Consider the following 24770-nt stretch of genomic DNA (forward strand, 5'->3'; position numbering starts at 1 on the left):
TTAAAATTTAATTTAATTCAATACATATTTATACATGACAGTAAACTAGCCTTGGGAATTATAATGAGGAGTAGAACTGGAGCATTCCTGTGTTCAATAAGTTTACTACATACTGTAGTAGATATGCATTCATCTAACTAATATACTTCAGCCTGTGATGTGTGGAGAGCCAACTTAGACCAGGAAAGAGTATCCAGTCTCTTAGTGTTCTCTTATTATTATGCCCTAATGTCAGGTTTCCTGAGACCTTTAAGAAATTGGCAGATGGTGATTTCCAGAGGCTGGGGAGAGGGAAATGGAGATTGCTGTTCAATGGGTATAGATTGGCAGGCAAGATAAATAAATAAGAAGTTCTAGACAATACTTTAATGGTTAACACTGTGCTTATGGTTAACAATACTGTACTGTACATGTAAAAAATTGTTAAGAGAATAGATCTCATGTTTTTTATCAAAATAAGTAAAAAAAAAAAAAAAGAAATTGTTTAACGACCTTGAACAGCCTTTATATTTGAGCGATCATGGAGATGGGAGAAGAGCCTTTCATGTCCACATTTTTCAAGGAAATCACTTGATCATTATAAGCCAGAGAGCTTAAAAGCAATACCTGATGAGAACAATTCCTCATGCAATCAATAAGCAACTTACCAGAATATCCTAAGAGATAAGGAAGCAGCTGCATTTGACTTTTTGAATAGCTATTTTTTCCACATCAGTTTAATTTCCTTCCATGGTTACGTGTCAGATTACCTAAACAACTGGAATATGCTGGATAAAATCAGTTTTGTATGGAGGAAGATTTTGGATTCTAGCCTAAACAATGTTCTTATCAGCAAGCCATGAAAATGTGACCTTAATCATGCTACTGTTACATAGGTAGACAAGTAAATTTAGAGCTGCAATTACATCAGAGTGGGTTGAAACAGGATTACATATCAAGTTCCAACCCATGGGGATCAATTGTACTCTAGGACTTATAACTTATTGATGAGCTATACAAATGACTTATAAATACCTTCATTCAAAATGCAGAAATTACTAAATCATGTGGAGCTGCTAATACCTTATACCAGGAAACTCACGACAATAAAATCCAAAATGCCTTTGCATATATTTTTTTAAGTCATTCTGAGGCTAGAATAGCTTTTTTCTTGTATCCTAGAGTTCAGTTCATTTACTCTTCCAAGCTTCGCAAACTAAGGCATCTAACCGTGGGGCCACTGGAGACTGCGTACCAGGAGATACACATGACATATCTATTCCAAGCACCAATTTTACCCAAAGATCTATCCCAAGTACTCAGAGATTCTAAGCAGGATATATAATTATATATTAACATACTGATATGTTATGGAGTGGATCGCAAAGAATCCAGGAAAATTTTCTTCCTGTGATGGATGTTTTGTAGTCATGCCTACCTCATCAGTTCCATTTCTCTGACACAGAGGAAACAGACACAAGACTCAATCTTTTCCGTAGCAAAGTTTAAAGGTACTGCCCAGTTGCCTAATAAGTGACACCAAGCCATCACCCCTTCATTAGTCCACAGTGGATGACATATTCTATTTCAAAAACCTGTCCCTCCCCATGATTTTCTTTGCCAGAAAAACATATTAGAGGCTCTGAGGCATCTTTATGTAGAAAGTTTTTAAACGTCTTTGGGTGTGATGCTAATATATGAATTTCCTTTCTCTTCTTTCTAGGATGGGGGTCAGTAAATTACTTGCAGCCTGTACCCAGAATCAGTGAGTAAACTCTCTATAATGTTTCAGTCTTGGATAGTTACAGATAAGCAGAGCAACAACTAGAATGTCTGAAAACCACAGTGTCGCTTTTAAACACCTGTTCTTACAATGATAACTGTGACCAGAAAGCACAGCCTAGGTGGTACTGTTGGGGTGTAGTCTTGGAGGGTAGGGGAGAGAGGCAAGCAAACTGTGATTCTTGCCCTCATGAAATTTACAAAGGAAACCAAAGACTTTGAAGATAGATTTCCGCTATATCTAACTCAATGACTAATTAACGTTCATCTTATTTGAAACACTTTACATTTTTTCTATTTTTTCTTTTAAAAGCATTTAATTAATTTGTCCCTGAGACATTGGACTTTATTTTACAGAAACTTCTTCCTCTAAGAATACAGTGAAATCTTACTAAGTGTTTAGATATTGCTAGTATACAATTTTTGACAATGTGACCCAGAATGAGGTGAAATTTACCGTTGTATTGTCTGTAAGGAATAGATTTGATAAGAGAAATAGAGGGAACACCTGTAACTTATTTAAAGATAATAATTGTCTTCATGGCTTTATATATACAATGGTCTTTAAGCAAAAAGATTCGGCTATAAAATAAGGATCCGTGTCATTAAGTCGATGTCTCCTTAGGCAGACTTGATTGGCATATCATAGTATTGAAAGTAATAAAACTGCATTGCTTTCAATAAATTCTGACTTCCATAATTCAGGCTAGCATTTCCTCCCTACCTCCCCAAACTCATTATTCCAATCTGATGAAATTTACTGTTTTGTTATATGTAAACATAAGAATTTATTAATAGAAGATTAGTCCCTATTATCTTAATTTTAAAATTTACAAATATAAATTTTAATTTTTTGGATGCTTATCTGTAACATTGATCACCTAGATCACATAGTGTATTTACTTTTACAAGTAAAACTTTGTATTATTCCCTTTCCTTTTCCATGATTTCATGTAGCAGATATTTTTTTTTATTTAAAACTCAATATTTTCACAAAGCAAGTGAAACAAATTCCCAGGATAAGAGTGAAGCTTTAGGGTGAGAAAAAAATAACCCCCAAATTAGAGCATGCCTTCCTTGTTGAAAAAGATGGAACAGTAACTGAATAACCATTCATTCATATTCATTCATCCAACACTTAGTCAAGGGCCATGATTATTGCTTCAAGGTATGTAAAAATAAATAAAATTCTCTTTTTGTCTTCTTTGTACTGAGAGCACATAAGTTGAAACAGAGATGGAGACAAATAATTTTTTCCTGTGATAAGTGATATGTTATCTTTAAGAGCAAAGTGCTTTGGGAGCACAGGGAATATACCATTAAACCCGTGGAAGAGTTAGAGAAATATTAATAGCAGGTATAACATTTGAGCTCATTCTCAAAGAATGAATAAAATTTCTACAAATAGAGAAAAGGACATTTCAAATCAATTGAACAAAAGTATGGTGATATGGAAGTACTACATGGATTGCTCAAGAAAAACAGAGCAGACAAAATTAGTTGTAGAGAACTGAGGGGGTGAGGAAACGAGCAGTATATGGTATGTATAAAGGTATATTGCTAAGAAAATATACCCTTATTTTGTGATTGGAAACAATTGGAGCTCAGAGAAAGATTGGACAGTCATCTGCAGAGAGTGGAAATTTGAAGAAATGGGGATAGATACAATTATTCATGGACAATTGAGAGAACTTTTAAGAACACAGAATAGAATCAGCTCCCTAAGATAAGAGGAGAGGAAGGGTTAAAAAATAGATAAATTTGAAGGTGGATATAAAGAAATTTGAGGGAGATTATATCTGAGATCTTCAATTTTTCTTTCCACTTTACTGTTTTGGTTAAGCATGAAATGCAGAATGGGACATAAGTTTGAATCCCAGCTCAGCTGCCAGTGAATGATGTAACATCATATAAGCTATCTACACTTGTGTTATCTTCTGTAAAATAGAGGCAATAATCACATTTAATTCATAGATTGGAGAACTATGTAATGTATGTGAAAGCACATTCTAAACTGTAATGCACTCTATATTGAGAACCAGCCTGACACAGTGGCCAGAACACATACAGTGACCTCATTGAGTACTTGTCTATAAAACGGGGATAACAGTACATACTTATACGGGTTATTGAAATTGTTAAAGATAAGGCATGTCCAACGTATTCACAAAAAGGTGCTCTACAGATGGGAGCTGCTAAATGATTGTTATCTGTGAATAGAAGCTTGTCTCTGAGGGGAAAAAAGAATTGCAGTGGGGAATGAAAACAAGAAGGGACACATAAAAATGTTTTCAAGCATAATCAAGAGCCCATTCTGAAAATACGACTTTTCATGTACAATCATACCTTATGAGCTCCAAAGCAGCCAAAATGGATGATTTGAGGATTTGGAGTTCCGTAAGCTCAAAGCCATTGAGGCAACAATGGAAAATGTTGATCATTGCATTTCCCAGAAGCTTGGAGACCTGGTACTCCAGCCTCAACACTGGATTGTCAGAATACTACCTTTTCTATTCAGGGTCAGCAGCCTGTAAACCTAAGGCTCTTGTCATTATCAAGTAAGTGAGTTGAGTTGCCACACATCTCCAAGGTCGAATACTCTCCCATCAGCTAAGCTCCAGCCACAAGCTACTGGTCAGAGACCCAACTGACGCCTGCTTGCCCCTCCACACTTGGTTCATAGTCCCTACCCCATCCTATACCAAGCCTCTCTTTCCACCTCAGTGTTAGTTTTTCCCTAGCACACGAGGCAGCAAAAAAAGTTTTCCACCTCCTGTGGAATAGAAAACTGGAATTTGTACCAAGTAGAAAGGAGCCAGACTGTGTGCTATTTGTCCCTCATGCTATCAGCACCAGTTCAAATCCTCAGCACAGAATTCACTAGTTGCAATAGGTGGGACCACGCTTCCTCTTCCACATGTGGAAGTGGGTTATCTCAGTGGCCACTAGGATATTGTGCAGTGTCCTCTTAAAATGCTTAGTGAAGTTTGGGGACCCCAGGATAGAACTGCCAAGATCTGTCTTGATAATTACTAAATTTACCTCAGATGGAGATTTGAAATGCTAGAGCACATCCTCAATTTGCCAAATTGCTATAGTAAAGAGAACATAGACTATATCTTGCACATTATCGACTCCTATTTTAATTGATGTAAAACGCATTCCTCATTTGGGAATATGCTTGGTTCATTCACTCAGTAATTATTCGTTAAGGATATACCAAATTCAAGGTGGTCGCTACTCTCCAAATCTTTGAAGATAATGAAAGAAGCACCTTTCATGCATAATATTTAAAACATTAGGAAAACCCTGTCAACTTCAGACAAAATTTTAGGTTTATGTGAAAATATAACCACAGAGACTTATTAGGGGTTGAGAAACCCCCAAAGTTACTTTCTTTTTTTTTTCTTTCTCCTCAGGCTTAGTTCCCAAAGCCCACTCTTTTCTGAATATCAACAGGGATTACACAGAATTCACTTTGTTTCCTGTACATTCTTTTCAGTCAGCTGTGGTGACTTGTGGATATGTAGAGTGTTCCAGAACATATAACACAACACATGGTCCTTCTCTATGTGGCAGGAGTCATGCTGTAGTACACCCCAGCTCTGCCTTCCCCATGGGTAGGGATCACCGTATAATGCTTCTCTTGATTCTGTTTCAGGCTGAATATTCTCCTCTCGGCCACAAATGCACATCAGCCCTTTCTAGAATGTGCTTGCATCACCTTGTGCCATGCCAGCCAGACCAAAGTGCCCTCTGCAACTACCATTTCATTCCTACCTGGTTTGCACACAATCCTCATTTTAGATCTGCTAGACAGAGCAACTCACCTCTCATTAAAAACAAATAGACATCTTCTAGCCATTTTATTTCTTTTGGCATAGATACACTTTCCTCCTGTTTCCTCCTTCAATCAGCATATCTCCCATATCTGGGTTATTTGTATATTTTCCTCTTTATACCTCATTTCTACCCATTACATAGTTCACCAATTTTAGTAACCCTTGGGAGACAGTCTTTTGGCTTATTTCCCACTTAGGTGTAAGAACACAAGACTCATGTTCGTTCAGTGGCAAATTCAAAATGAGGAGTATGTGTATAGCAGCATTTCATTTACATATTTTTCTCATTATTCTTTTAAAATCCTCTGTTCAATGTGGGACAGTCCCATGGATCTTTGCCATCAAGAATATAGCCCAGATTACAACATCACAGACTTGGGGATCTTGATAAATGGTTCAAGACAGTTCTAAAACTTGAATCTTCTTACTCTGGATCCTATACTTCCTTGAGGCTCCACTTTTAAAGACTGAAAAAAAAAATGCTTTCCTTCTATTTCATGAGTGGAAGTAATTCAAAATCATCTCTTCCAGTCAATGAGCCAAAATATGTTTCTTCGATTTTCATGAAGAAAATCTTTGGGTGGGGTTTACGTCCCAGCAATGTGGAGCGTACCCCAATGTGGAGGGTACACATATTCAAGGGTAATACCTTTTTCCATAATGATAGCACAGTCTCTCCTGGAGTAAAGGGACCACCTCTATGGAAAAGCTGCAGCTGGTGTGTGATTTTTAAAGGAAGAGTTGCTTCTGGCCACCACTTCAGGTGCCCGTGTAGAGTCAGTCACACAACTTGTGCTCTCGCCTTAGAGCTTTGCATGGTGTGTCCTCCTCTGCACGACTCTTGGAAGAGACTATTGTGTAAGTGTATTCAGTGTCCTTGTGCTTATTTGGCTCCAAGAGAGGGAGGCACATCTCGTGTTAATGAGTACTGCAGATGTCACAGATGTGGCTTCTGTACAAGTGGGGATTCCAGCCCCACACTGGACAGGACTCGGGGCATTTTCAGGGCTCACAATGCCGGTTCCTCTGCACTCAGCTTCTCCCGGGAATGAGAGAATTGAGAAGGTGTTAATGGCATTAGAATCAAGGTCAGGGTTATTATTAAGGTTAGAGTGTGAAGGGGACAGTTACATTCTAAGTATGTCACTGTAAGTGTCCCTTCTGGCAGTGCTGCTCTTGTGCATGCCTAGGGACATGCTTCTTATTGACAGCCAGAACATTCTTTTCTATAAATCCAGGATTATTGAAGCTTGTAGGAAGGGATAGTTAGAGACTTTTCTACAGCCTTCCTGAGCTTATGTGAGAATTAAGCCTTACAAATCTTACAAGAATTGATGAACAAAGTGATATAAAAAAGAATGCAACATAAACCTTCAGATTTGTGGCCTAACAATCTCAACTGAAAAGCCCGCATGCTGTAGGATTAAAAAAAATAGTACCCTTTGCCAGCCTTACCTACTCTCAGATGGACTTCGGTATCCAAATTGCTTGCAAATTCTGCACAAACTGATGCTATTATTCCAACATCCATAAAAATAATTTGTGGAGTTGTTGGGATCTTTTCCTTTTGTGCAGGAAGGGAATGCACATTATTCTTGTATGGTGATAATTAACAAAGAAAAAGTGGCATCCTGCAGTTAATTTAATTTAGCTGTTCTTTTCCATATTTTCCTGGTACCTGAATTACACGAATATATTATTTTAATAAGCTAATCTGCAAGTGTTTTTCCGCTTCTCACTGAGGTGCAGAGTAATCTAGAGGGTCAAGGTTTCCAATCTTTTTCTCTTGCATTAAAATGATCTGTCATTTCCATTGTGGCTACACCCAAAAGTCAATTTTTGGTCTCGTTAAGGTGCCTTATAGAATAATTCAGTGGTGATGAAGACAGAATTCTTCTCAAAGTGTAACTACTCCCCTTGCTGGTGTATTGTGGTAATGACATTCATCTCTGAAAACATCCTGGTTCACAGCAAGGGGTTTTCTTGTTTGGGGTTTCTTTTTTTCTTGGTAATTCTTTATGTTTTTGATCTTCGCAATAAATTGAGGCTTAATCGAATGCAACTGGAGAAATTAATGTTGTCATCATACATTACAAACCAAGTATGTTAAATTCAATAGAACCAGAATTTTTTTTTTTTAATGTTTCTTACGCCTAGAAAGTAGGGAAATATTTGGAATAATGTTTAGTGTTAATGTTTTTGGTTTTTTTTTAAATAATAGAATCCCTAAATTTTTAAAACTGAAGTACAATTTACATACAATAAAATACACAAATCTTACGTGTTCAATCCAGTGACTTTTGACAATTGTACATATAATGGCCACCCGAAATAAGATATTGAATCATATCCTAAATAGTTCCCTTATGGCCCTTTCCAGTGAATTCCAATCCATGATCCCACCACTTCCCTCCCAACTCTTTATCTCTTCCCTACTGTCCAAGCAACTACTTTCTTACTTCTATCCCATAGGTTAGTTTGGTCTATATTTGGGATTCTATACTTGGGATTCTATACTTGGCATTGTACAGCATAAACTTTGTAAATGCTCCTTCACTTACCATAATATTTTTGAGATTGTGTCATACATCCATACTTCATTCCTTTTTTATTGTTGAGTAACATTCCATTGTTTAACTAAACTACATATTACTTATCCATTATCCTACTTTTGACATTTGTGTTGCTTTTAGTTTAGGACTATTGTGAATAAGGCCACTCTGAAAATTCTTTAGCAAGTCTGTTCGTGAATATATGTTTTCATTTCTGTTGGATAAAGACCAAGGAGTTACAATTGCTAGAATGTAAGGTAAATGTTTGACTTTATAAAAAACTGCCCAACAGTCACCAGCCTTACTGGAGTTCCAGCAGCCCCATATCTTTAGCAACAGTGGGTATGAAATGGCATCTCTGGCTTTGATTGACATGTCTCTGATGGCTGATGATGTTGATCACCATTTGAGGTGCTGTTGCCCATTTGTGGGTCTTCTTTGGTGAGATGTCAGTTCAAGTGTTTTCTCATTTGTGTTGGATCACTTGTCTATTGTTGATGGTAGGAGTTCTTCATGTATTCTGCATTACAAGTCCTTTGTCAGATATATGTATTGTAAATATTTTCCCAGTTTGTGGTTTGCCTATTTACTTAAAGTGCCTTTTGATGAGCAGAAATTTTTGATTTTGATAACAAACAATAAATTATTTTTCTTTTTTGTGGCTAACACTTTTTAGTCTCCTAAGAAATCTTTGTTTACCCCGAGGTTGTGAAGATACTCTATTACTCAAACAGTGGTGATCACAACGTTTTTAATTGGGAATAAAAATAAGGACAGTTTGAAGGCAGATAAAGGGGCACGTTTATAATGACTGCAACACAGAGCTATGTCTACACTTTTATAAGTTTGTGATTATTTATTAATTTTCAAATGTCTCCTTAATTTATCCTCCTTTTATCCTGAGAAACAGAAAGTAAATTTAGATGTTTTGAGAATTGGAAGGATTCAAGTGCTAGGAAAGCTCAATGCGAGGCTTGAATGCCCTATGTATGATAATAATCTTCATAGTACAAGGGATTTTAGAGCACTATGCACTGTCCTTAAGCAAAGACTTCATTCCAGGGAGACAAATCATGCTATTTCTATTTCTCATCCTCATCTTTACAGCAAGAGGATGGTAGCAAATTATCAGACCTCCCTAATAATATCATGTATTACATATATTGATTTAAATATACAAAAATTTTACTCTTAAATATACATGCAATATGTGTGTGTATATTATAATATTCTCATCACCTTCACAAAGGTGATGCTTTACCATCACATAGAGCTAAGGGAAGCTCTGTAATATTTATTCCCTTGATTAAATGTATTGATCCATCCTATGTTCTAGGCACTGGATATGCAGTGGTGAGTAGGTACCAACCTCTAGAGGCTTACTATCTAAATGAGGAGAGTTAGTCAAGTAACCAAAGTAGTGCTTTAGATTTTGTTAGATGCTCTGCAGGGTATCACAGGGTGCTGTGCCAAACAATAACAGAGAAGACCTCTTCTACAGAGGCGTGCCTGAACAGGCGGTATCTAATCAGAGACTTTGGATTAAGAGGGACCCAGCCATGTAGCAAGAGGGGGAAGAGCAGTCTGTGCAGAAGGAGCCGCACAGGTGAAAGCCTTCAGCAGATAAGAGCTGGAGTGATCCAAGACAGAATGGTACTGTGCCGTGAGCAGAGGTAAGAGACCGGGTAGGGTTGGGTAGGAGAGGTAGTGGCAAGATCATTGTAGGGCTTTATTGGTCATGGTTAAGACTGTCTGTTTTCAAGATGTTCCGGCTGTAAGAGTCCTGGACTGGTCTAGTTGCCCATTGCAGGGTGAAGACCTTAACTCTGCCGCCGCCATGATTCCGGTTCCGCTGCTGGTGGTGGTGGTGGTGGGTTGCTGGACTGCGGTCTACTTAACCGATTTGATGCTGAAGGTGAGGTCTGAGACCCAAGAAGGCGCCGCACAGTGCCAGGTCCTGTGTATTGGGAGGCCTGCTCTTCCCCTGCCTTGCTTCATTGTAAGAGTGTGTCGCAGCGCTTGGCATTGCTGGCGCTGGAGCTTTTGGGTCCTATCCAGGAGGCGACTAGGGTGGGTTCGGGAGGGCAGAGTGAGGGAAATAAAATGTTCCCGTAGCAAAAAAAAAAAAGACTATCTTTTTTCAGGAACTTAAAGTGAAGCCCACACTCCCACAAAATAAGCATGAGGTGTTTATAGCTAGACTGAAGGACGTTAATTAATATGCATACTTTTGTTTTAGAATTCCTGAAGCGTATATTATAAATGCTGATTGACAGTACCTGGCCTGTAATGACTGGGTCGTTCACTAGTGTTCACTGAACAGAATTCTCAAGACAAGAGGTCTGTAGAACTGTGAGGCAGACAGGGGGACACTAACCAGGTGGCTTTGTATTTAGAACCCGCCTAAGGGACATGAGGTGACTGTGCATGGACTTATTGAAGAAATTGGGAGAAGGCCAGGAGGCCGATGAGTAGGTTGAGGCAAAGTCTTAAAATAATGTCCAGGACTTAGGATGAGACCACATCAGGGACAACAAATCTCGTGTTCTCGAAGCAGACCATTCTGTGGACCGAACAGAGAGAAACTAGAAGCAAGTGATCCCAGTAACAAGAGTTTAAAGTTCATGTAAATTGTGCAGAGTGATAAAGGAAAGAAAGGCATGAAACCAAGAATTTTGTGCAGAGACCTCGACCAATTGGTCAGGTTTGCTGATTAATTTTCAAGACCAGCCTAGTCTCCTGGAGTATTGGAGCCCCTGCATGACTCTCTCTAAGACTTGAAGTTATTTCTGGTAATTAGGAGGAATATACAAATTAATGCTAGTATGTATCCCTCCCCAAAGAGTCTTCAAGAGTAGATAAATGAGCTGGGTACAGGGTCTAAGTCAGCATCCTCTCCCTGCCTCTGTGTCCCTACCACTGGCCAGGCAGCATTGGCCCTTCCTCCTCAGATAAAAATTCTCCTCACCCTCTCAGTGAAGCGTGTACATCGTCTGTATGAACATATACACATCTCCCTTTCTGGTGACCACGCAAACTTGGGAAAATAAAAAGTATGTTTTTCCCATATGGAAGAGACTGGAACCCTTTGGAAAAACAGATGTCAGGATGACTAATATGGGGCATAATATACCAGGACTGTGAGCTTGCAGAAGAGCCAGAATGCAACAGTTACATAAATGTTTTAACAGAAAAGTCAAGAAATTGTAATACCTTTTTTTGTTTTTTGAGCTTTAGGGTCATATTGGATATCTGTAAATGACAATAAATAAAACCTAGTTTGGAGGAGAAACTGAAATGAAAACAAGTATTAATGAATAACTGTATAGAAGGGAGTCAAAAGACTAAATATAGAGATAAACAAGTAAGAGATGAAGGACAGAGTCCTTAGAGATATGCTCAGTGGGGATTGATAAAGAAATAATTTTTTTAATTGAAAAGATAGAGATACTAAAAGAATAGTGACAACTAAAACAGCAAGAAAAGAGTATCATAAAATAAAGATCAAGAGAATGTCTAGAATATGTTTTAATAGTGTTTACTGCAATTGAGAAATCTAAGCTTTAAAACAGGAAATGTTTCCCCCTGATCTTTATAAGGTGTATGCAGAAAGTATTTTTCAGTCACTGTTCAATTTAATTTTTTTTTTCAGAAAATGGATTGTATTTCTTACATAAATCCTTTAGTTCTTGATTCACTGCTTTTGAAATCTAAAAGTAAATCTATAGATAAACTTGGTTGTTTCATAATAGACTAGTTTGAGGGACTCTTTTACAGCACTAAATATATTTTTGTTGAGTTGGTTGCAAAAACATTAGTTTTAACAGATCTGTGATTCTTAAAAGGTTTTCCATTTGTTATATTTGATATTTTTTATACCTCCTAAGGCTAACTTTGGCTAGTTGATATCGCTGTGGGATTAGAACATAGAAACATAGAACTAATTTCCTCAATAGACTTTTAAATTAGTTTTTGTGTGTGTGTTAACTAAAATGGAAACATTTTGATTATTAATAATGCCAAGATGAACTGGTACACTCCATTGGCTTTAATGAAGTGCACGTGTTCTTGCAGTCTTGTGAATAATGGCATGGTAGCACAGCTCTTTAATCTAATTATTTAATATTTGCTGCACTCACATTTCATTTATGACACCACTTACCACAATCATAGCTTTTTAATTTTATGAACATAATTGAACTTGAAATTTTTATTTTACCAACTTATCAAAGGGACTAAACTTACTAAGGGTGTGCCCAACCTGTTTTTTTTTACATAAAAGCAAGAGTTGACAGCCAATTTATTAAATTCAAATTAGCTAACATTTACTACATGACTATTATTTGAAAGATGCTGTGCCAGGGAGTTAATTTTCAAGGAATCATCAAATCACCTAGGTAATTGAAACTTTAATATGAAATTTTTAGTCTTCAGTGATTGTAATAAAATGTATATAAATTAAATACTAAAGAACATGTGCTGCTAACATATGCAAAAGAGAGGAGCAACTAGGACAATTCTGTGGTTTTAGTGGTTGTAGTGGTTTTAGAAGAGTGAAATATGCCCAGATACTTACAGTGTATTTAAATTTCATGTCATATACCCAGGGCTTCCAGCTCAAGTGATCGTTTTCTTGTTTGATTATTTTTGTGAATTTTTTTCATGCTAATCAAGCAGTCAAGTTATAAAAGTATATTTAAATTAACAACTATTCACTCAATATTAGAAGGGTAAACAACTAAATATTTCATGAATGCGCTAATACTGTGTGTTAAAGAGCTTTGAATGAACAGTGGATTCAGAATGTGAAACATACTTTGAAAATTAGCTACTATTGCATAGATTTGGCAAGTGTTATACACTGCACAAATTCATGGAGTGAGAAATTATGAACACCACTTTACTTGTTGCCATTGGATACAATGCACGTGTTTTGAAAGTCCTTACTAGTTGAATTATACAGTTCTATATTTCATAAATGATAGAGTTTAAATGGCCAGTACCATGAATTTCTGTTGTACTATTCCCTGCTCTTTTCACATCAGATGCTTAATAACCACCTGCTTCTGGATTAATTGCTTGACCATAGGTAACTACGCATGGGTGAAAGACGGAGAACATTGAAGTCTATTTAATTTGTTTTCCACCATCAACCTTTTTCCTATTGCTTTGTGCTTGATCCTGACTCCCTTTCTCTTCCTTGGTCATTACAAGCACTTGGACTCTGGAAACTGATAGAGCTAGGCTCAAGCCTTGGCCTATTGTAGGACCTTGGGCAAGTTGTTTAACCTCTCCAAGTCTCAGTTTCCCTATAATATGATCATGTATTAAGACTCATGGAATTTGGTTTGGTTTGGTTTTGCTTTGCTTTGTTTTATGGATGTGTTGACCATTCTACAATGCATATAAAGAAGTGTTTAAAGATACATGTATAAAAGATCTTTCTAAGAGTGCTACTTGCATGACACATTGAGAATAGTATTATTTCAGTGAATGAATACTGTAGATAAGAAACCCAAGTACAGAGGAATTTTCAGTACCACAGGTAGTAGGTGTGGAGTTGACATACAAACCTGAGGCTGTGGGACCCCAAACCTCACACTCCTATCATTCCACATCCCTAGTCTTGTGCTGGTGGAACATAGCATCACTCCAGGTGATTACAAGAGAACGCCTGTCTTGAATGACCCATACAATTATTTCAAGTCATGTAACATTCACACATGGTCAAGATCTTATTTTAATCAAGTGCACAAGGAGAGAGGGAGTTTTTTCTTCCAATGTCGCTAAAATAATAATAGTCTGAAAGAGAATAGTTGAACTGAGAAAAACATTATAGACTGTGAAAGGTGACATCACTTAATCCTAGAGCTAAAAGCCAAGGATACTAAGTCCTGCTTTCAGCTGTCAAGTATAATTTTGTGATCATAAATAAATTTCTTTAATATGGAAAGAAAAAATATGTATCTCCAAATGTTAAATGAAATTGATTTCTTAGTATGATATAATTATATTTAAGTAAAGAACCTAGCAGCCATAGAAATATCTACAACATGGAAGACATACAAGCCTGCACAGAAATTTGAGGTTAAATGGTGATATAAATAAAAACAATACAAGTATTATTACCTTGTTACTTTTGCTGGTTTAATTTAAAATCTATGCTTTTAGATTTCACCCCCAAGACTTATGATACTAAGTGTATATTTCTGATGCAACCTAAAATAAGTTACTATGGATTTCATTCTACCAAAGGCACAAAGAAAGGAAAAGGAAAACATAAAGGAGATGAGAGAATGCTTTTTCACAATTCAATAATGTGAAAGAACTTCAGAGGTTGTATTTCAAAAGATATGTTTTTAAAAGTATTTGATGGTACCATTTTCAACAAAGCCACAAAATAATGAAAACTTATTTAATTTAATTTTCTACTCCATTACCCCACAAAGTAAAGACCAAATGAATGAATGCCCTCATAGATTGCATGCCACATGTCAGAAATATATTAGCATATACATTGGCATTAGTTTACCCATTTTTTATGTAATATTTTAATTCCAAACTGAAGGAAGGGAAATTATACTAAAACCTAGATCCTAGTTTGATAATGACTTATCAACCTCCATCAATCCAAAGATTTGTTGTTATCAAAGGATTCTGAACAATAAATTCAAATTACCCAGTGTTCTATAAACAATAATGCCTGCAGAATGCCATGCTAGAGTTTGTGAGCAAAGAAAACGATGAATATGTGGAGCTCTGGTGAGGATGACGACATAGGTAAGCACTGTGCTTACCTCCTCTCACAACTACATCAAAATTACAACTGAACTACAGAACAACTATCATTGCTAGCTGAACCGAATCCCTACAACTAAGGACATACAGAATAAGCCACCTGGAGACTGGTAGGAGGAGCAGAGATGTGGAACTGACTTGTCCCACACCCATGTGTGACCATTAAAAATCTGGAGGGATATCTGCTGCAGAGGTCCTCCCCAGAGGACCGAGGGGTCCCAGTGCCACACCAGGCTCCCCAGAACAGGGTGCCAGTGCCAGGGAGAGAAGTCCCCATAACTTCTGGTTGTGAAAACAAGTAGGGATTGTGGATGAGTGAGATGAAGGGCTGCTGGAGTCCCATGTGATCCTCTTAAAGGGCCCAGGCAGACATACTCTGATGGATTCACTTGCTCTGAGCTCCAGTGCTACGGGAAGCAGCTCAAAAGCACCAGGGACACACATGGAAGAGCTGAATTTTCTGGTTTCAGGATAATGGATGGAGGGGTAACTTTCTCCCAGATGGAGGAGCTGGTGGAAGCCACTGTTTCTCTGTTGATCCCTCCCACTTCCAGTGTGCAGATGCAGGTACTGCCATATCTGACTCTCCATCAACCTGGCTAACATGGTTTGTTCACCTTGCCCTAGTGATTCTCAGACCCCACCTCACCCAATTTGGGGGCACATCCAAGCTGTTTCTAGTGACTTTTCCTTACAAACGACCTGCCTTGGTTCATCCTAAAATCTCTCAGAGGTTCACGAAACCCAAACAAATCCAAGCATCTGCCTTTGATGTCTCCCATACCTCTGGCTGAGCAGCCTTAAGTGCCATATTAGCAGTAGCCACACTTGGTTTGCAGCTTAGCCTCTCAAGGCACCTCCAAGCACAGCATGGGTGGCAGCCTTCTGCGGATTGGTTTGTGGCCTATGCCAAGTGGCCCTGGGCAGGGCACAGGATGAGACTAAATTTGGCCTGCAGCAGGTCCCATCCCAAGAGGCCCTGGGGCTGGCACACCCTGTGGCCAGCTTTGGACTGAGCCAGAACATCACCTGGCTGCCTCCAAGGATGACACACTCAAAGAGCAGACTGGGTGGGCACAAGAGCCATGGTAAAGTGAATCATCATCCATGGGGTCAGCCCCTGCATCACAACTCCTCTACAGTAGCCACAGCCAGTCCTCACAACCAATGAACCCAAGGGTCAATCCCTTCCATTTACATGGAAATAGCAATCAAGGCTCACCTACAACAGAAGGGCACAAATAGCCCACACAAGGGACATACCTGGAGCACCCAGTTCTGGTGATCAGGGAGACTGCACCACTGAACCCCACAGCACACCTACTACTAAGACCAAGAGACATAACAGCCCTACTTAATACATAGAAACAAACACAGGTAGTAAGCCAAAATGAGGAGACAGAAACATGTCCCAAAAAAAGAACAGAACAAAAATCCAAAACAAACAAAAACTAAACAAACTGGGGTCAAGCTATCTACCAGACATAGAGTTCAGAACACTAGTTATAAGGTTCTCAGAGAGAATTTCAACAAAGAGGTAGGGAACATAAAAATGGAGATAGAAAACATTAAAAAGAACCAGTCAGAAATAAAGAATATAATAACTGAAATAAAGAATACATTAGACTCAAACTAAGAATTTTTTTCACAGCAAAGAAAACTATCAATAAAACAAAAAGACATCCTACTGAATGGAAGAACATATTTGTCAATGATATATCTGATAAGGGGTTAATGTACAAAATTTATTTAAAAAAACTCATTCAACTCAACACCAAAAATAAAAAACAACCTAATTGAAAAATGGGCAGAGGACATGAAGAGACATTTTTATAAAGGGGGCATAGAAATGACAAACAGACATATGAAAAAATGCTCAACCTCACTAATCATTAGAGAAATGCAAATAAAAACCACAATGAAATATCACCTCACTCCAGTCAGAATGACTAGCATCAATAAATCAACAAACAACAAGTGCTGGTGAAGATGTGAAGGAAGGGGAACACTCATGTGCTGTTGGTGGGATTGCAGGTTAGTGTAGCACTATGGAAATCAGTATGGAGTTACCTCAAAAAAAACTGGAAATAGAACTACTCAGCAATTCCACTGTTAGGTAGCTATCCAGAGATATCCAAAACACTTATGCACCCCTATGCTTATTGCAGCATTATTCACAATAGCCAAGACGTGGAAACAACCAAAATGCCCATTGGTAGATGACTGGATTAAGAAATCGTGGTACATTTACACAATAGAGTATTACTCAGCCATAAAGAAGAATGAAATCTTACCATTTGCAACAATATGGATGGACCTAAAGAACATTATGCTAAGTGAAATAAGTCAGACTGAGAAAGATAAATACCATATGCTATCACTTATATGTTGAATCTAAAGAATAGAATAAATGAACAAACTAATCAGAAACAGTCTCAGAGATATAGAGAAAACCTGAGGGTTGCTAGATGGGAGGGGGCTGGGAATGAGGGAGAAGGTGAGGGGGTTAGAAAGCACATATTGGTAACCACAAGATTGCCATGGGGATAAGAAAGACAGTTTGGGGAATATAATCAATAATATTGTAAAGAATTTGTAGGGTGTCAGATGGGCACTTGTCTTATTAGGGGGACCACTTCAGGGATAGTGTAGATGACTGACCACTGCTCTGTACATCTGAGGCTGAAGCTGAATAACAATGACTGTCAACTATAATTTAATATATATATATAGCCATAGGATGTGGAGTACAGCATAAGGAATAGAGTCAATGGAATTGTAACAGCTGTATACGATGTCAGAGGGGTAGTAGATTGGGTGACAAGTTATCACTTTGTGAGGGGTGTAAATGTCTAACTATTACATTGTTTTGTACACCTGAAACTAATTTAAAAAATAGAGGGAATCAACAGTCAATTAGATGAAGCAGAGAATCGAGTCAGCAATTTAGAAGATAAGATAGCAGAAAGCACCTAATTTGAACAGCGAAAAGAAAAAAGAATCCAAAAAACTGAGGACAGTTTAAGGGACCTCTGGGACAACATCAAGTATACTGACATTCACATGATAAGAGTACAAGAAGGAGGAGAGAAAGAGCAAGAAATTGAAAACCTATTTTTTTCTTCTTTTTTTTTTTTTTTTTTTTTAGTTTATTGGGGTGACAATTGTTAGAAAAATTACATAGATTTCAGGTGAACAATTCTGTATTACATCATCTATAAATGCCATTGTGGGTTCACCACCCAGAGTCAGTTCTCCTTCCATCACCATATATTTGATCCCCCTTACCCTCATCTCCCACCCGCATTACCCCTTACCCTCTGGTAACCACTAAACTATTATCTGTGTCTATGAGTTTTTGTTTCTCATTTGTTTGTCTGGTTCTTTTGTTGTTTTTGGTTTATATTCCACATATCAGTGAAATCATATGGTTCTCTGCTTTTTCTGTCTGACTTATTTCTCTTAGCATTATACTCTCAAGTTCCATACATGTTGTCACAAATGTTTCTATATCATCTTTTCTTACCGCCGAATAGTATTCCGTTGTGTATATATACCACAACTTCTTTATCCATTCATCTATTGATGGGCATTTTGGTTGTTTCCATGTCTTGGCCACCGTAAACAAAGCTGCAATGAACACTGGAGCAAACGTGTCTTTATGTATAAATGTTTTCAGATTTTTTGGGTAGATACCCAAGAGAGGGATTGCTGGGTCATATGGTAATTCCATTCGTAATTTTTTGAGGAACCTCCACACTGCCTTCCATAACGGCTGCACCAGTCTGCATTCCCACCAACAGTGTATGAGGGTTCCTTTTTCTCCACAGCCTCTCCAACATTTGTTACTATTTATCTTGTTGATGATACTCATTCTGACTGGAGTGAGGTGATATCTCATTGTGGTTTTTATTTGCATTTCTCTGATGATTAGTGATGTTGAGCATTTTTTCATATGTCTATTTGCCATTTGTAGGTCCTCTTTGGAGAAATGTCTCTTCAGGTCATCTGCACATTTTTCAATTGGGTTGTTTGGTTTTTTTGTTGTTGAGTTGCATGAGTTCCTTATATATTTTGGATATTAGCCCCTTATCAGAGGCACTGTTTACAAAAATCTTCTCCCATTCAGTTGGTTGCCTCTTTATTTTGTCGATGGTTTCTTTTGCTCTGCAGAAGCTTTTAAGTTTCATATAGTCCCATTCGTTTATTTTAGCTTTTACTTCCCTTGCCTTTGGAGTCAAATTCATAAAATGCTCTTTGAACCCAAAGTCCATAAGTTTAGTACCTATGTTTTCTTCTATGCAGTTTATTGTCTATGCATCAGGTCTTATGATGCATTTTGGTCTTTGATCCATTTTGAATTAATTTTGGTACATGGTGACAGATAGCAGTCCACTTTCATTCTTTTGCATGTGGCTATCCAAATCTCCCAGCACCATTTATTGAAGAGGCTGTTTTGAAAACCTATTTGAACAAATAATGATGGAAAACTTCTCTAATCTGGCAAAGGAAATGATATTTAAGCCCAAGAAGCGTGAAGAGTCCCAAACAAGATGAACCCAACAGGCCCACACCAAGACACATCATAATTAGAATGTCAAAGGTTAAAGACAAAGAAAAATCTTAAAAGCAGCCAGAGAAAAGCAGCTGGTTACCTACAAGGGAGCTATCATAAGACTGTCAGATGATTTCTCAACAGAAACTTTGCAGGCCAGAGGGACTGGCATGAAATATTCAAAGTGATGAAAAGCAAGAACCTACACCCAAGATTACTCTACCCAGCAAAACTATCATTTAAAGTTGAAGGACAGATAAAGAGCTTCCCAGACAAGAAAAAGCTAAAGGAGTTTATCACCATCCAGCCAGTATTACAAGGACCCTTAGAGGAACTTCTTTAAGACAGAAAAAAAAAAAAAAAGATAAAAATATCAATAATAAGATGATAATAACGACATATCCGTCAACAATTATTTTAAATGTAAATGGATTAAATGCTCTAATCAAAAAACATAGGGTGGCAGAATGGATAAGAAAACAAGACCCTTACAGATGCTGCCTATAAGAGACTAATGTCAGATCGAAAGACACACACAGACTGAAAGTAAAGCAATGGAAGAAGATATTTCATGAAAATGGAAACAAACAAACAAACAAAAAGCTGGGGTAGCAATACTTACACCAGACAAATAGACTTCAAAATGAAAGCTATAACAAAGGACAAAAAAGGACCTAGTAATCCCACTTCTGGGTATTTATCTGAAGAAACCCAAAACACTACTTTGAGGGGACATGCTCATCCATATGTTAATTGAAGCATTATTTACAATAGCCAAGATATGAAGGCAACCTGGGTGTCCCTGAATGGATGAATGGATAAAAAGAGGAGGTGGAGAACAATTTGATCGTTGCCAGATGGGAGGGGGATTGGGATTGTGTGAAAAAGTGGAAGAGATTAAGAAGTACAAATTAGCTGTTACACAGTAGTCATATGGATATAGGGTATAGAATAAGGAATATAGTCAATAATATTATAATAATTATGTATGGTGTCAGATGGGTGCTAGATTTATTGGGGTGATAGATGAAAGGAGGGTTGGGGGCAGGATGAAAAAGGTGAAGGGATTAAGAAGTACAAATTGGTAGTTACAAAATAGTCTTGGGGATAGAAAGTAAAGCATAGGGAATATAGTCAATAATATGGTCATAACTATGTATAGGGTAGGGTGGGTACTAGACTGATCGGGGAATCACTTAAATTATATAAATGTCTAATCACTCTGCAGTACACCTGAAATTAATATGCAATAATACTGAATGTCAACTGTAATTTCAAAACGGGAGAAAAAGATGAATAAGAGGCTCAAATCTCCAGGTATAAAACAAATAAGTCATGGAATGTAATGTACAGCATGGGGAATATAGTCAATAATACTGTGATAATGTGGTACAGTGTCAGATGGTTGCTGGACTTATCATGGTGATCACTTCTTTAGGTATACAAATGTAGAATAACTATGGTGTACACCAGAAACTAATATTATACTTATGTTAGCTATATTTTAATAAAAATCTTTTAAAAAATAAAAATGGAGGGACAAAAGATGAACATGCAAACTGCTTCCCTCTCCCAGGAGTTAGTTCTATACCCTATTCACAGACAACCAAGGCCACCAATTTACAGAATAGACTCCTCAGGCCACATGCTAAACCATTGTAAATTTCTCGTCCATAAAATGTAGTGCAGTCCAGGCCGGAGGGGAGATTAAATGGGCTCTAAGATCCTTTTCAACATTAAAGTCTTGAGATTCTATGAGTGAACCAAGTTACACATATACTCAAATTGCAGCAAAATGTTAAGTAGAACCCAACACGGCCTCCTTTCTCTCTTGATGTTTAAAGCAAAAAAACCTACCTAAAATATGCCAGTACATTCCTTTTTGTGTGAGAGAGAGGAACAAGGGAAGAGAGGGCAAGAGCATTTGCAAGTGATTCCCTTGGTTTCTAATTTGAAGTTTTAGTATTTTGGGCAAAGGAAAGGAACAAGCAAAACAAAACAAACAAACAAACAAACAAAAAAAACAAAGCCAAGAGCCTGCCACAACCCTGTATCTCAAAATTGACGGGCCATTGAAGATCAGCAGTCTTCTTGGTGGCACAAAAGATACAATTAGAAATAGCGATATTATGGAATAATTCCTGTGAGCTCAGCACTATGCTGGGTGCTAAAGGAATAAGAAAGCCGAGAAGGAAGGTAAGGAAAGAAATAGGTACAGGAGAACAAGTTGGGAGGTGGTTGAATAAAGGTGTGCCTCTTGGCCTAGGAAACAACTTGTTTCACACCTTTTTTTGCAATTAATGTTTACTTTTTATAATTAAGTGTTTTCCACTTGAAGAAACTTCTGCTCAAAATACACTATTTCAAAGCTGAAGGATTTAAGTTGTGCAAAATTACACATGCAATAAACTACAATTAAAGTGATTGGTTTTAATATAGCATGTTTATACGTAAGAGGGACAAGTAGAAGTGGGGGGATAATGCTTTTAGGATTTATATCTGATATCCAATTTCTGACTAATTGACTATTGTTGCAAATACTTAAAAGGACCCCTTTGTCATTCTGAAATTATTTCTCTAGTTAGTTCATTCTCTGAAATAATCACTTCACACCTCCTCTGGTTTGAAATTTCATCCTCCATACCCTATCTTCTATACCTCTCCTCCTCAATGGAGAACGTTGCTTCATGTTTCAGAGAAGCTAACAGAAGCCACCCACTGAGAACTATGCCTACACCAAATCTGTAAGCCAGTTCGTTTTGTTCTCATCCTGTCTTCCTTCCCTCCTGTTACCACAGAGAAAGTGGACCCACCTACCGTCAACAGTGAGTTCCACCTGAGCTCTGGATCCCATCTATTCTGTCCCCCTGTGGACCTCCATGAATGGGTTACTCACTTTCTCTCCTAGATCTTCAACCTACCCTTCCCAATGGCTGCTTTCCACCCAGTATTCACTGATGGAAAGCAGCCATTGGGAGGGATAGGTTTTTTCTAGCTCCCTTAAAAGAAAAATAAAAGATAAGTCCTCCCTGAATCCTGTATCTTCTTCAAACTACAGCTCTTTCCCCATCTAACAATGTATCTACATTCTTCCCCACCCCCACCCATTCACTCTCTGTTCACACCAATCTGGCTTCTGTCCCAACCACTCCACTGGTTCTGTTCTTGCTAATCATCTCTGAGTTGTTAAATTCAAAGGCCCCTTAGCAGTCAGTCTGACTTAACCTGTCTTCATCTCATTTCTCTCTCCTTGAAAAATGGGTTTTCCTCCTCCCTCTCTAACTGTTCTTTTTCCATCCCTTTAAGGAGCTATTTGCTTCCATCTGAATTTTACACATTAAATTCTTCTTATCTTGTCCCTGGATCCACTCTGCTTTTTAATCTACACCCTTTCCCTAGTGATCTCATCCACTCCTATTAACCAGCCTCTCTTCTCTACTTCCTGTCTTTAAAATATCAGAGCTGTATAACCAGTTGCCCATTGGTGTGCCATTATCGTATCCCCTCAAACCTGCCCCTCCTCCCCCATCCCTCATCTCAGTAAATGTCACCTAATTGCTCCTACTGGAAACATAGTACTTCGCACTTTCCCTCTTCCTTAGCTCACATATTCAATTATCAAGTCCCATCAATTTTACCTCCAAAATATATATTGTGCTGTCTCTTTCTGTGCTCTCCTCCCACCACCATCTCTCACTGGCTATAGAAACAGCCCCCTAACTGCTCTCCCTGTGTGGGTCACCCCATAGTTTCGGAGACTTCCCACTGTCTTCAGAATACAATGCAAATACCTTTACATGATGTTATGGGATCTTCCCTTTCCCTACCAACCTCTTCTTGCTTCCTATCAGTCTCATCCAACCATTCACACTTCTTTTGTGCTGAGCTTCTCAGCAGCTTGATTGCAAAGGCTCCTTCCTGGCCGTGCCATGTGTTGTCCTTTAGCCCTGAAATTCTCTCCCTGCCTCATTCCACCCTCCTCACCTCCATGCTTTTAGATTACATATCACTTCCTCCAGGAAATTCTAATCTTCCCAGCTCCTCTTAAGTAAATTTGCTATCCCTGCTCTTTGCTAGCTTCACAACCTCTACTCCATTATATCAATTATTACCACAATTGCTTGGGTAATTCTGTTTGACATGTCTTCCCAACCACAGTGAACCTCTTTCAGCTAGCTTATTTTCTAATAAGTGTGAGGCCACACAAATCTTTGTTGAATGAATGAATGAGTGATGCAGCTTCTCTTTTCTCTTTCTTTCTTCTAAAATCTACTTTCTAGCCACTCCAAGTCTACCTCATATAGGCATCCCATCTCGTAAGGAAAAATCTGAATGAGAGGTAGAAACAGCTTTGGTTCTGTTTTGGTCCTAGGGTTAACCCATTCTCTGTGGCCGTCTGCTCTCTGCTTTTTTCTAAACTACAGAAGAGGGACTGAGAGAATAATAAATAATACAGGTGGAATTTAAAACCATTACTTCATTGCATTATTCACACAGTGAATATCAAAGGGCTTTCCTTCCATTTGTTTAGCTACTCCGTTGCTTACATGAGTTAGTCCCAGGCCTTATAATGGACACTTCATCAGTCTGTCCATCTGTAGTGGGCACCCTTCATGAGTTCTCTTGGTCTGTGTTTTCCTTATCACAGATGTGGTGCAGATTGAGTTTATGTTCAGTATTATAAATGTGAACTTTGACCTCATTCATCTTCTGCTTTTTTTTAGTTCTATTTTAAGTGTTTTTAGTTGTTTAAATAGCTGAAAGTACATCTCAATAGCCTAGATACCCCCAACCACAACTGATTTTGATATTTCTACTTCTGATTCGCCTGGCTTTATGAGATTAGTAACTCCCCAAATAAATAGATATATAGATGTGTTATCCTGATTTAAATTTTATAGTAATGATGGGTTCTTTCATATGGCCACACCCTTCTGTATTACCCCTTCTGTACTTAACAGGATGCATGTAAAAGGCAGCATGGTCAGAAGTATAGCCAATCACCATAGAACAAAACAAAGCAAACAGGCTTCCATGACACTAGAACCTATACTCTGACCTCTAGAATACTATGTTATGATCAAATAGACTGAAGACAAAATATACATACAATTGGTAGCACATAGCCAAAAAAAATCATTAATTCATTCATTCATTCATAAGTGCATTCATCTAGCTATAATTTATGACTATCACCTATGTGGCAGCCATTGTGTATGTAATAAACTTAAAAATTATATAAATAGTTCTCTTTTTTTAATT

The 24770-nt window shown here is 37.9% G+C and overlaps 1 protein-coding gene across 4 annotated transcripts in view; it reads left to right on the top strand.

Annotated features, from left to right (window-relative positions):
- Nucleotides 1–24770, top strand: part of CHST9 (carbohydrate sulfotransferase 9) — a 236358-nt gene that overhangs the window by 137582 nt on the left and 74006 nt on the right. For 2 of the 4 annotated variants that reach the window (XM_074340202.1, XM_019741275.2), the window contains one exon: nucleotides 1703–1744. The exons of the other annotated variants lie outside the window; for them this stretch is intronic. In XM_074340202.1, coding sequence (XP_074196303.1) covers nucleotides 1703–1744 — 42 coding nt within the window. The remainder of the gene's footprint in view (nucleotides 1–1702; nucleotides 1745–24770) is intronic. 4 annotated transcript variants of the gene reach the window in all.

Source organism: Rhinolophus sinicus, linkage group LG09, assembly GCF_036562045.2.
Source record: "Rhinolophus sinicus isolate RSC01 linkage group LG09, ASM3656204v1, whole genome shotgun sequence".
Classification (NCBI taxonomy): domain Eukaryota; kingdom Metazoa; phylum Chordata; class Mammalia; order Chiroptera; family Rhinolophidae; genus Rhinolophus; species Rhinolophus sinicus.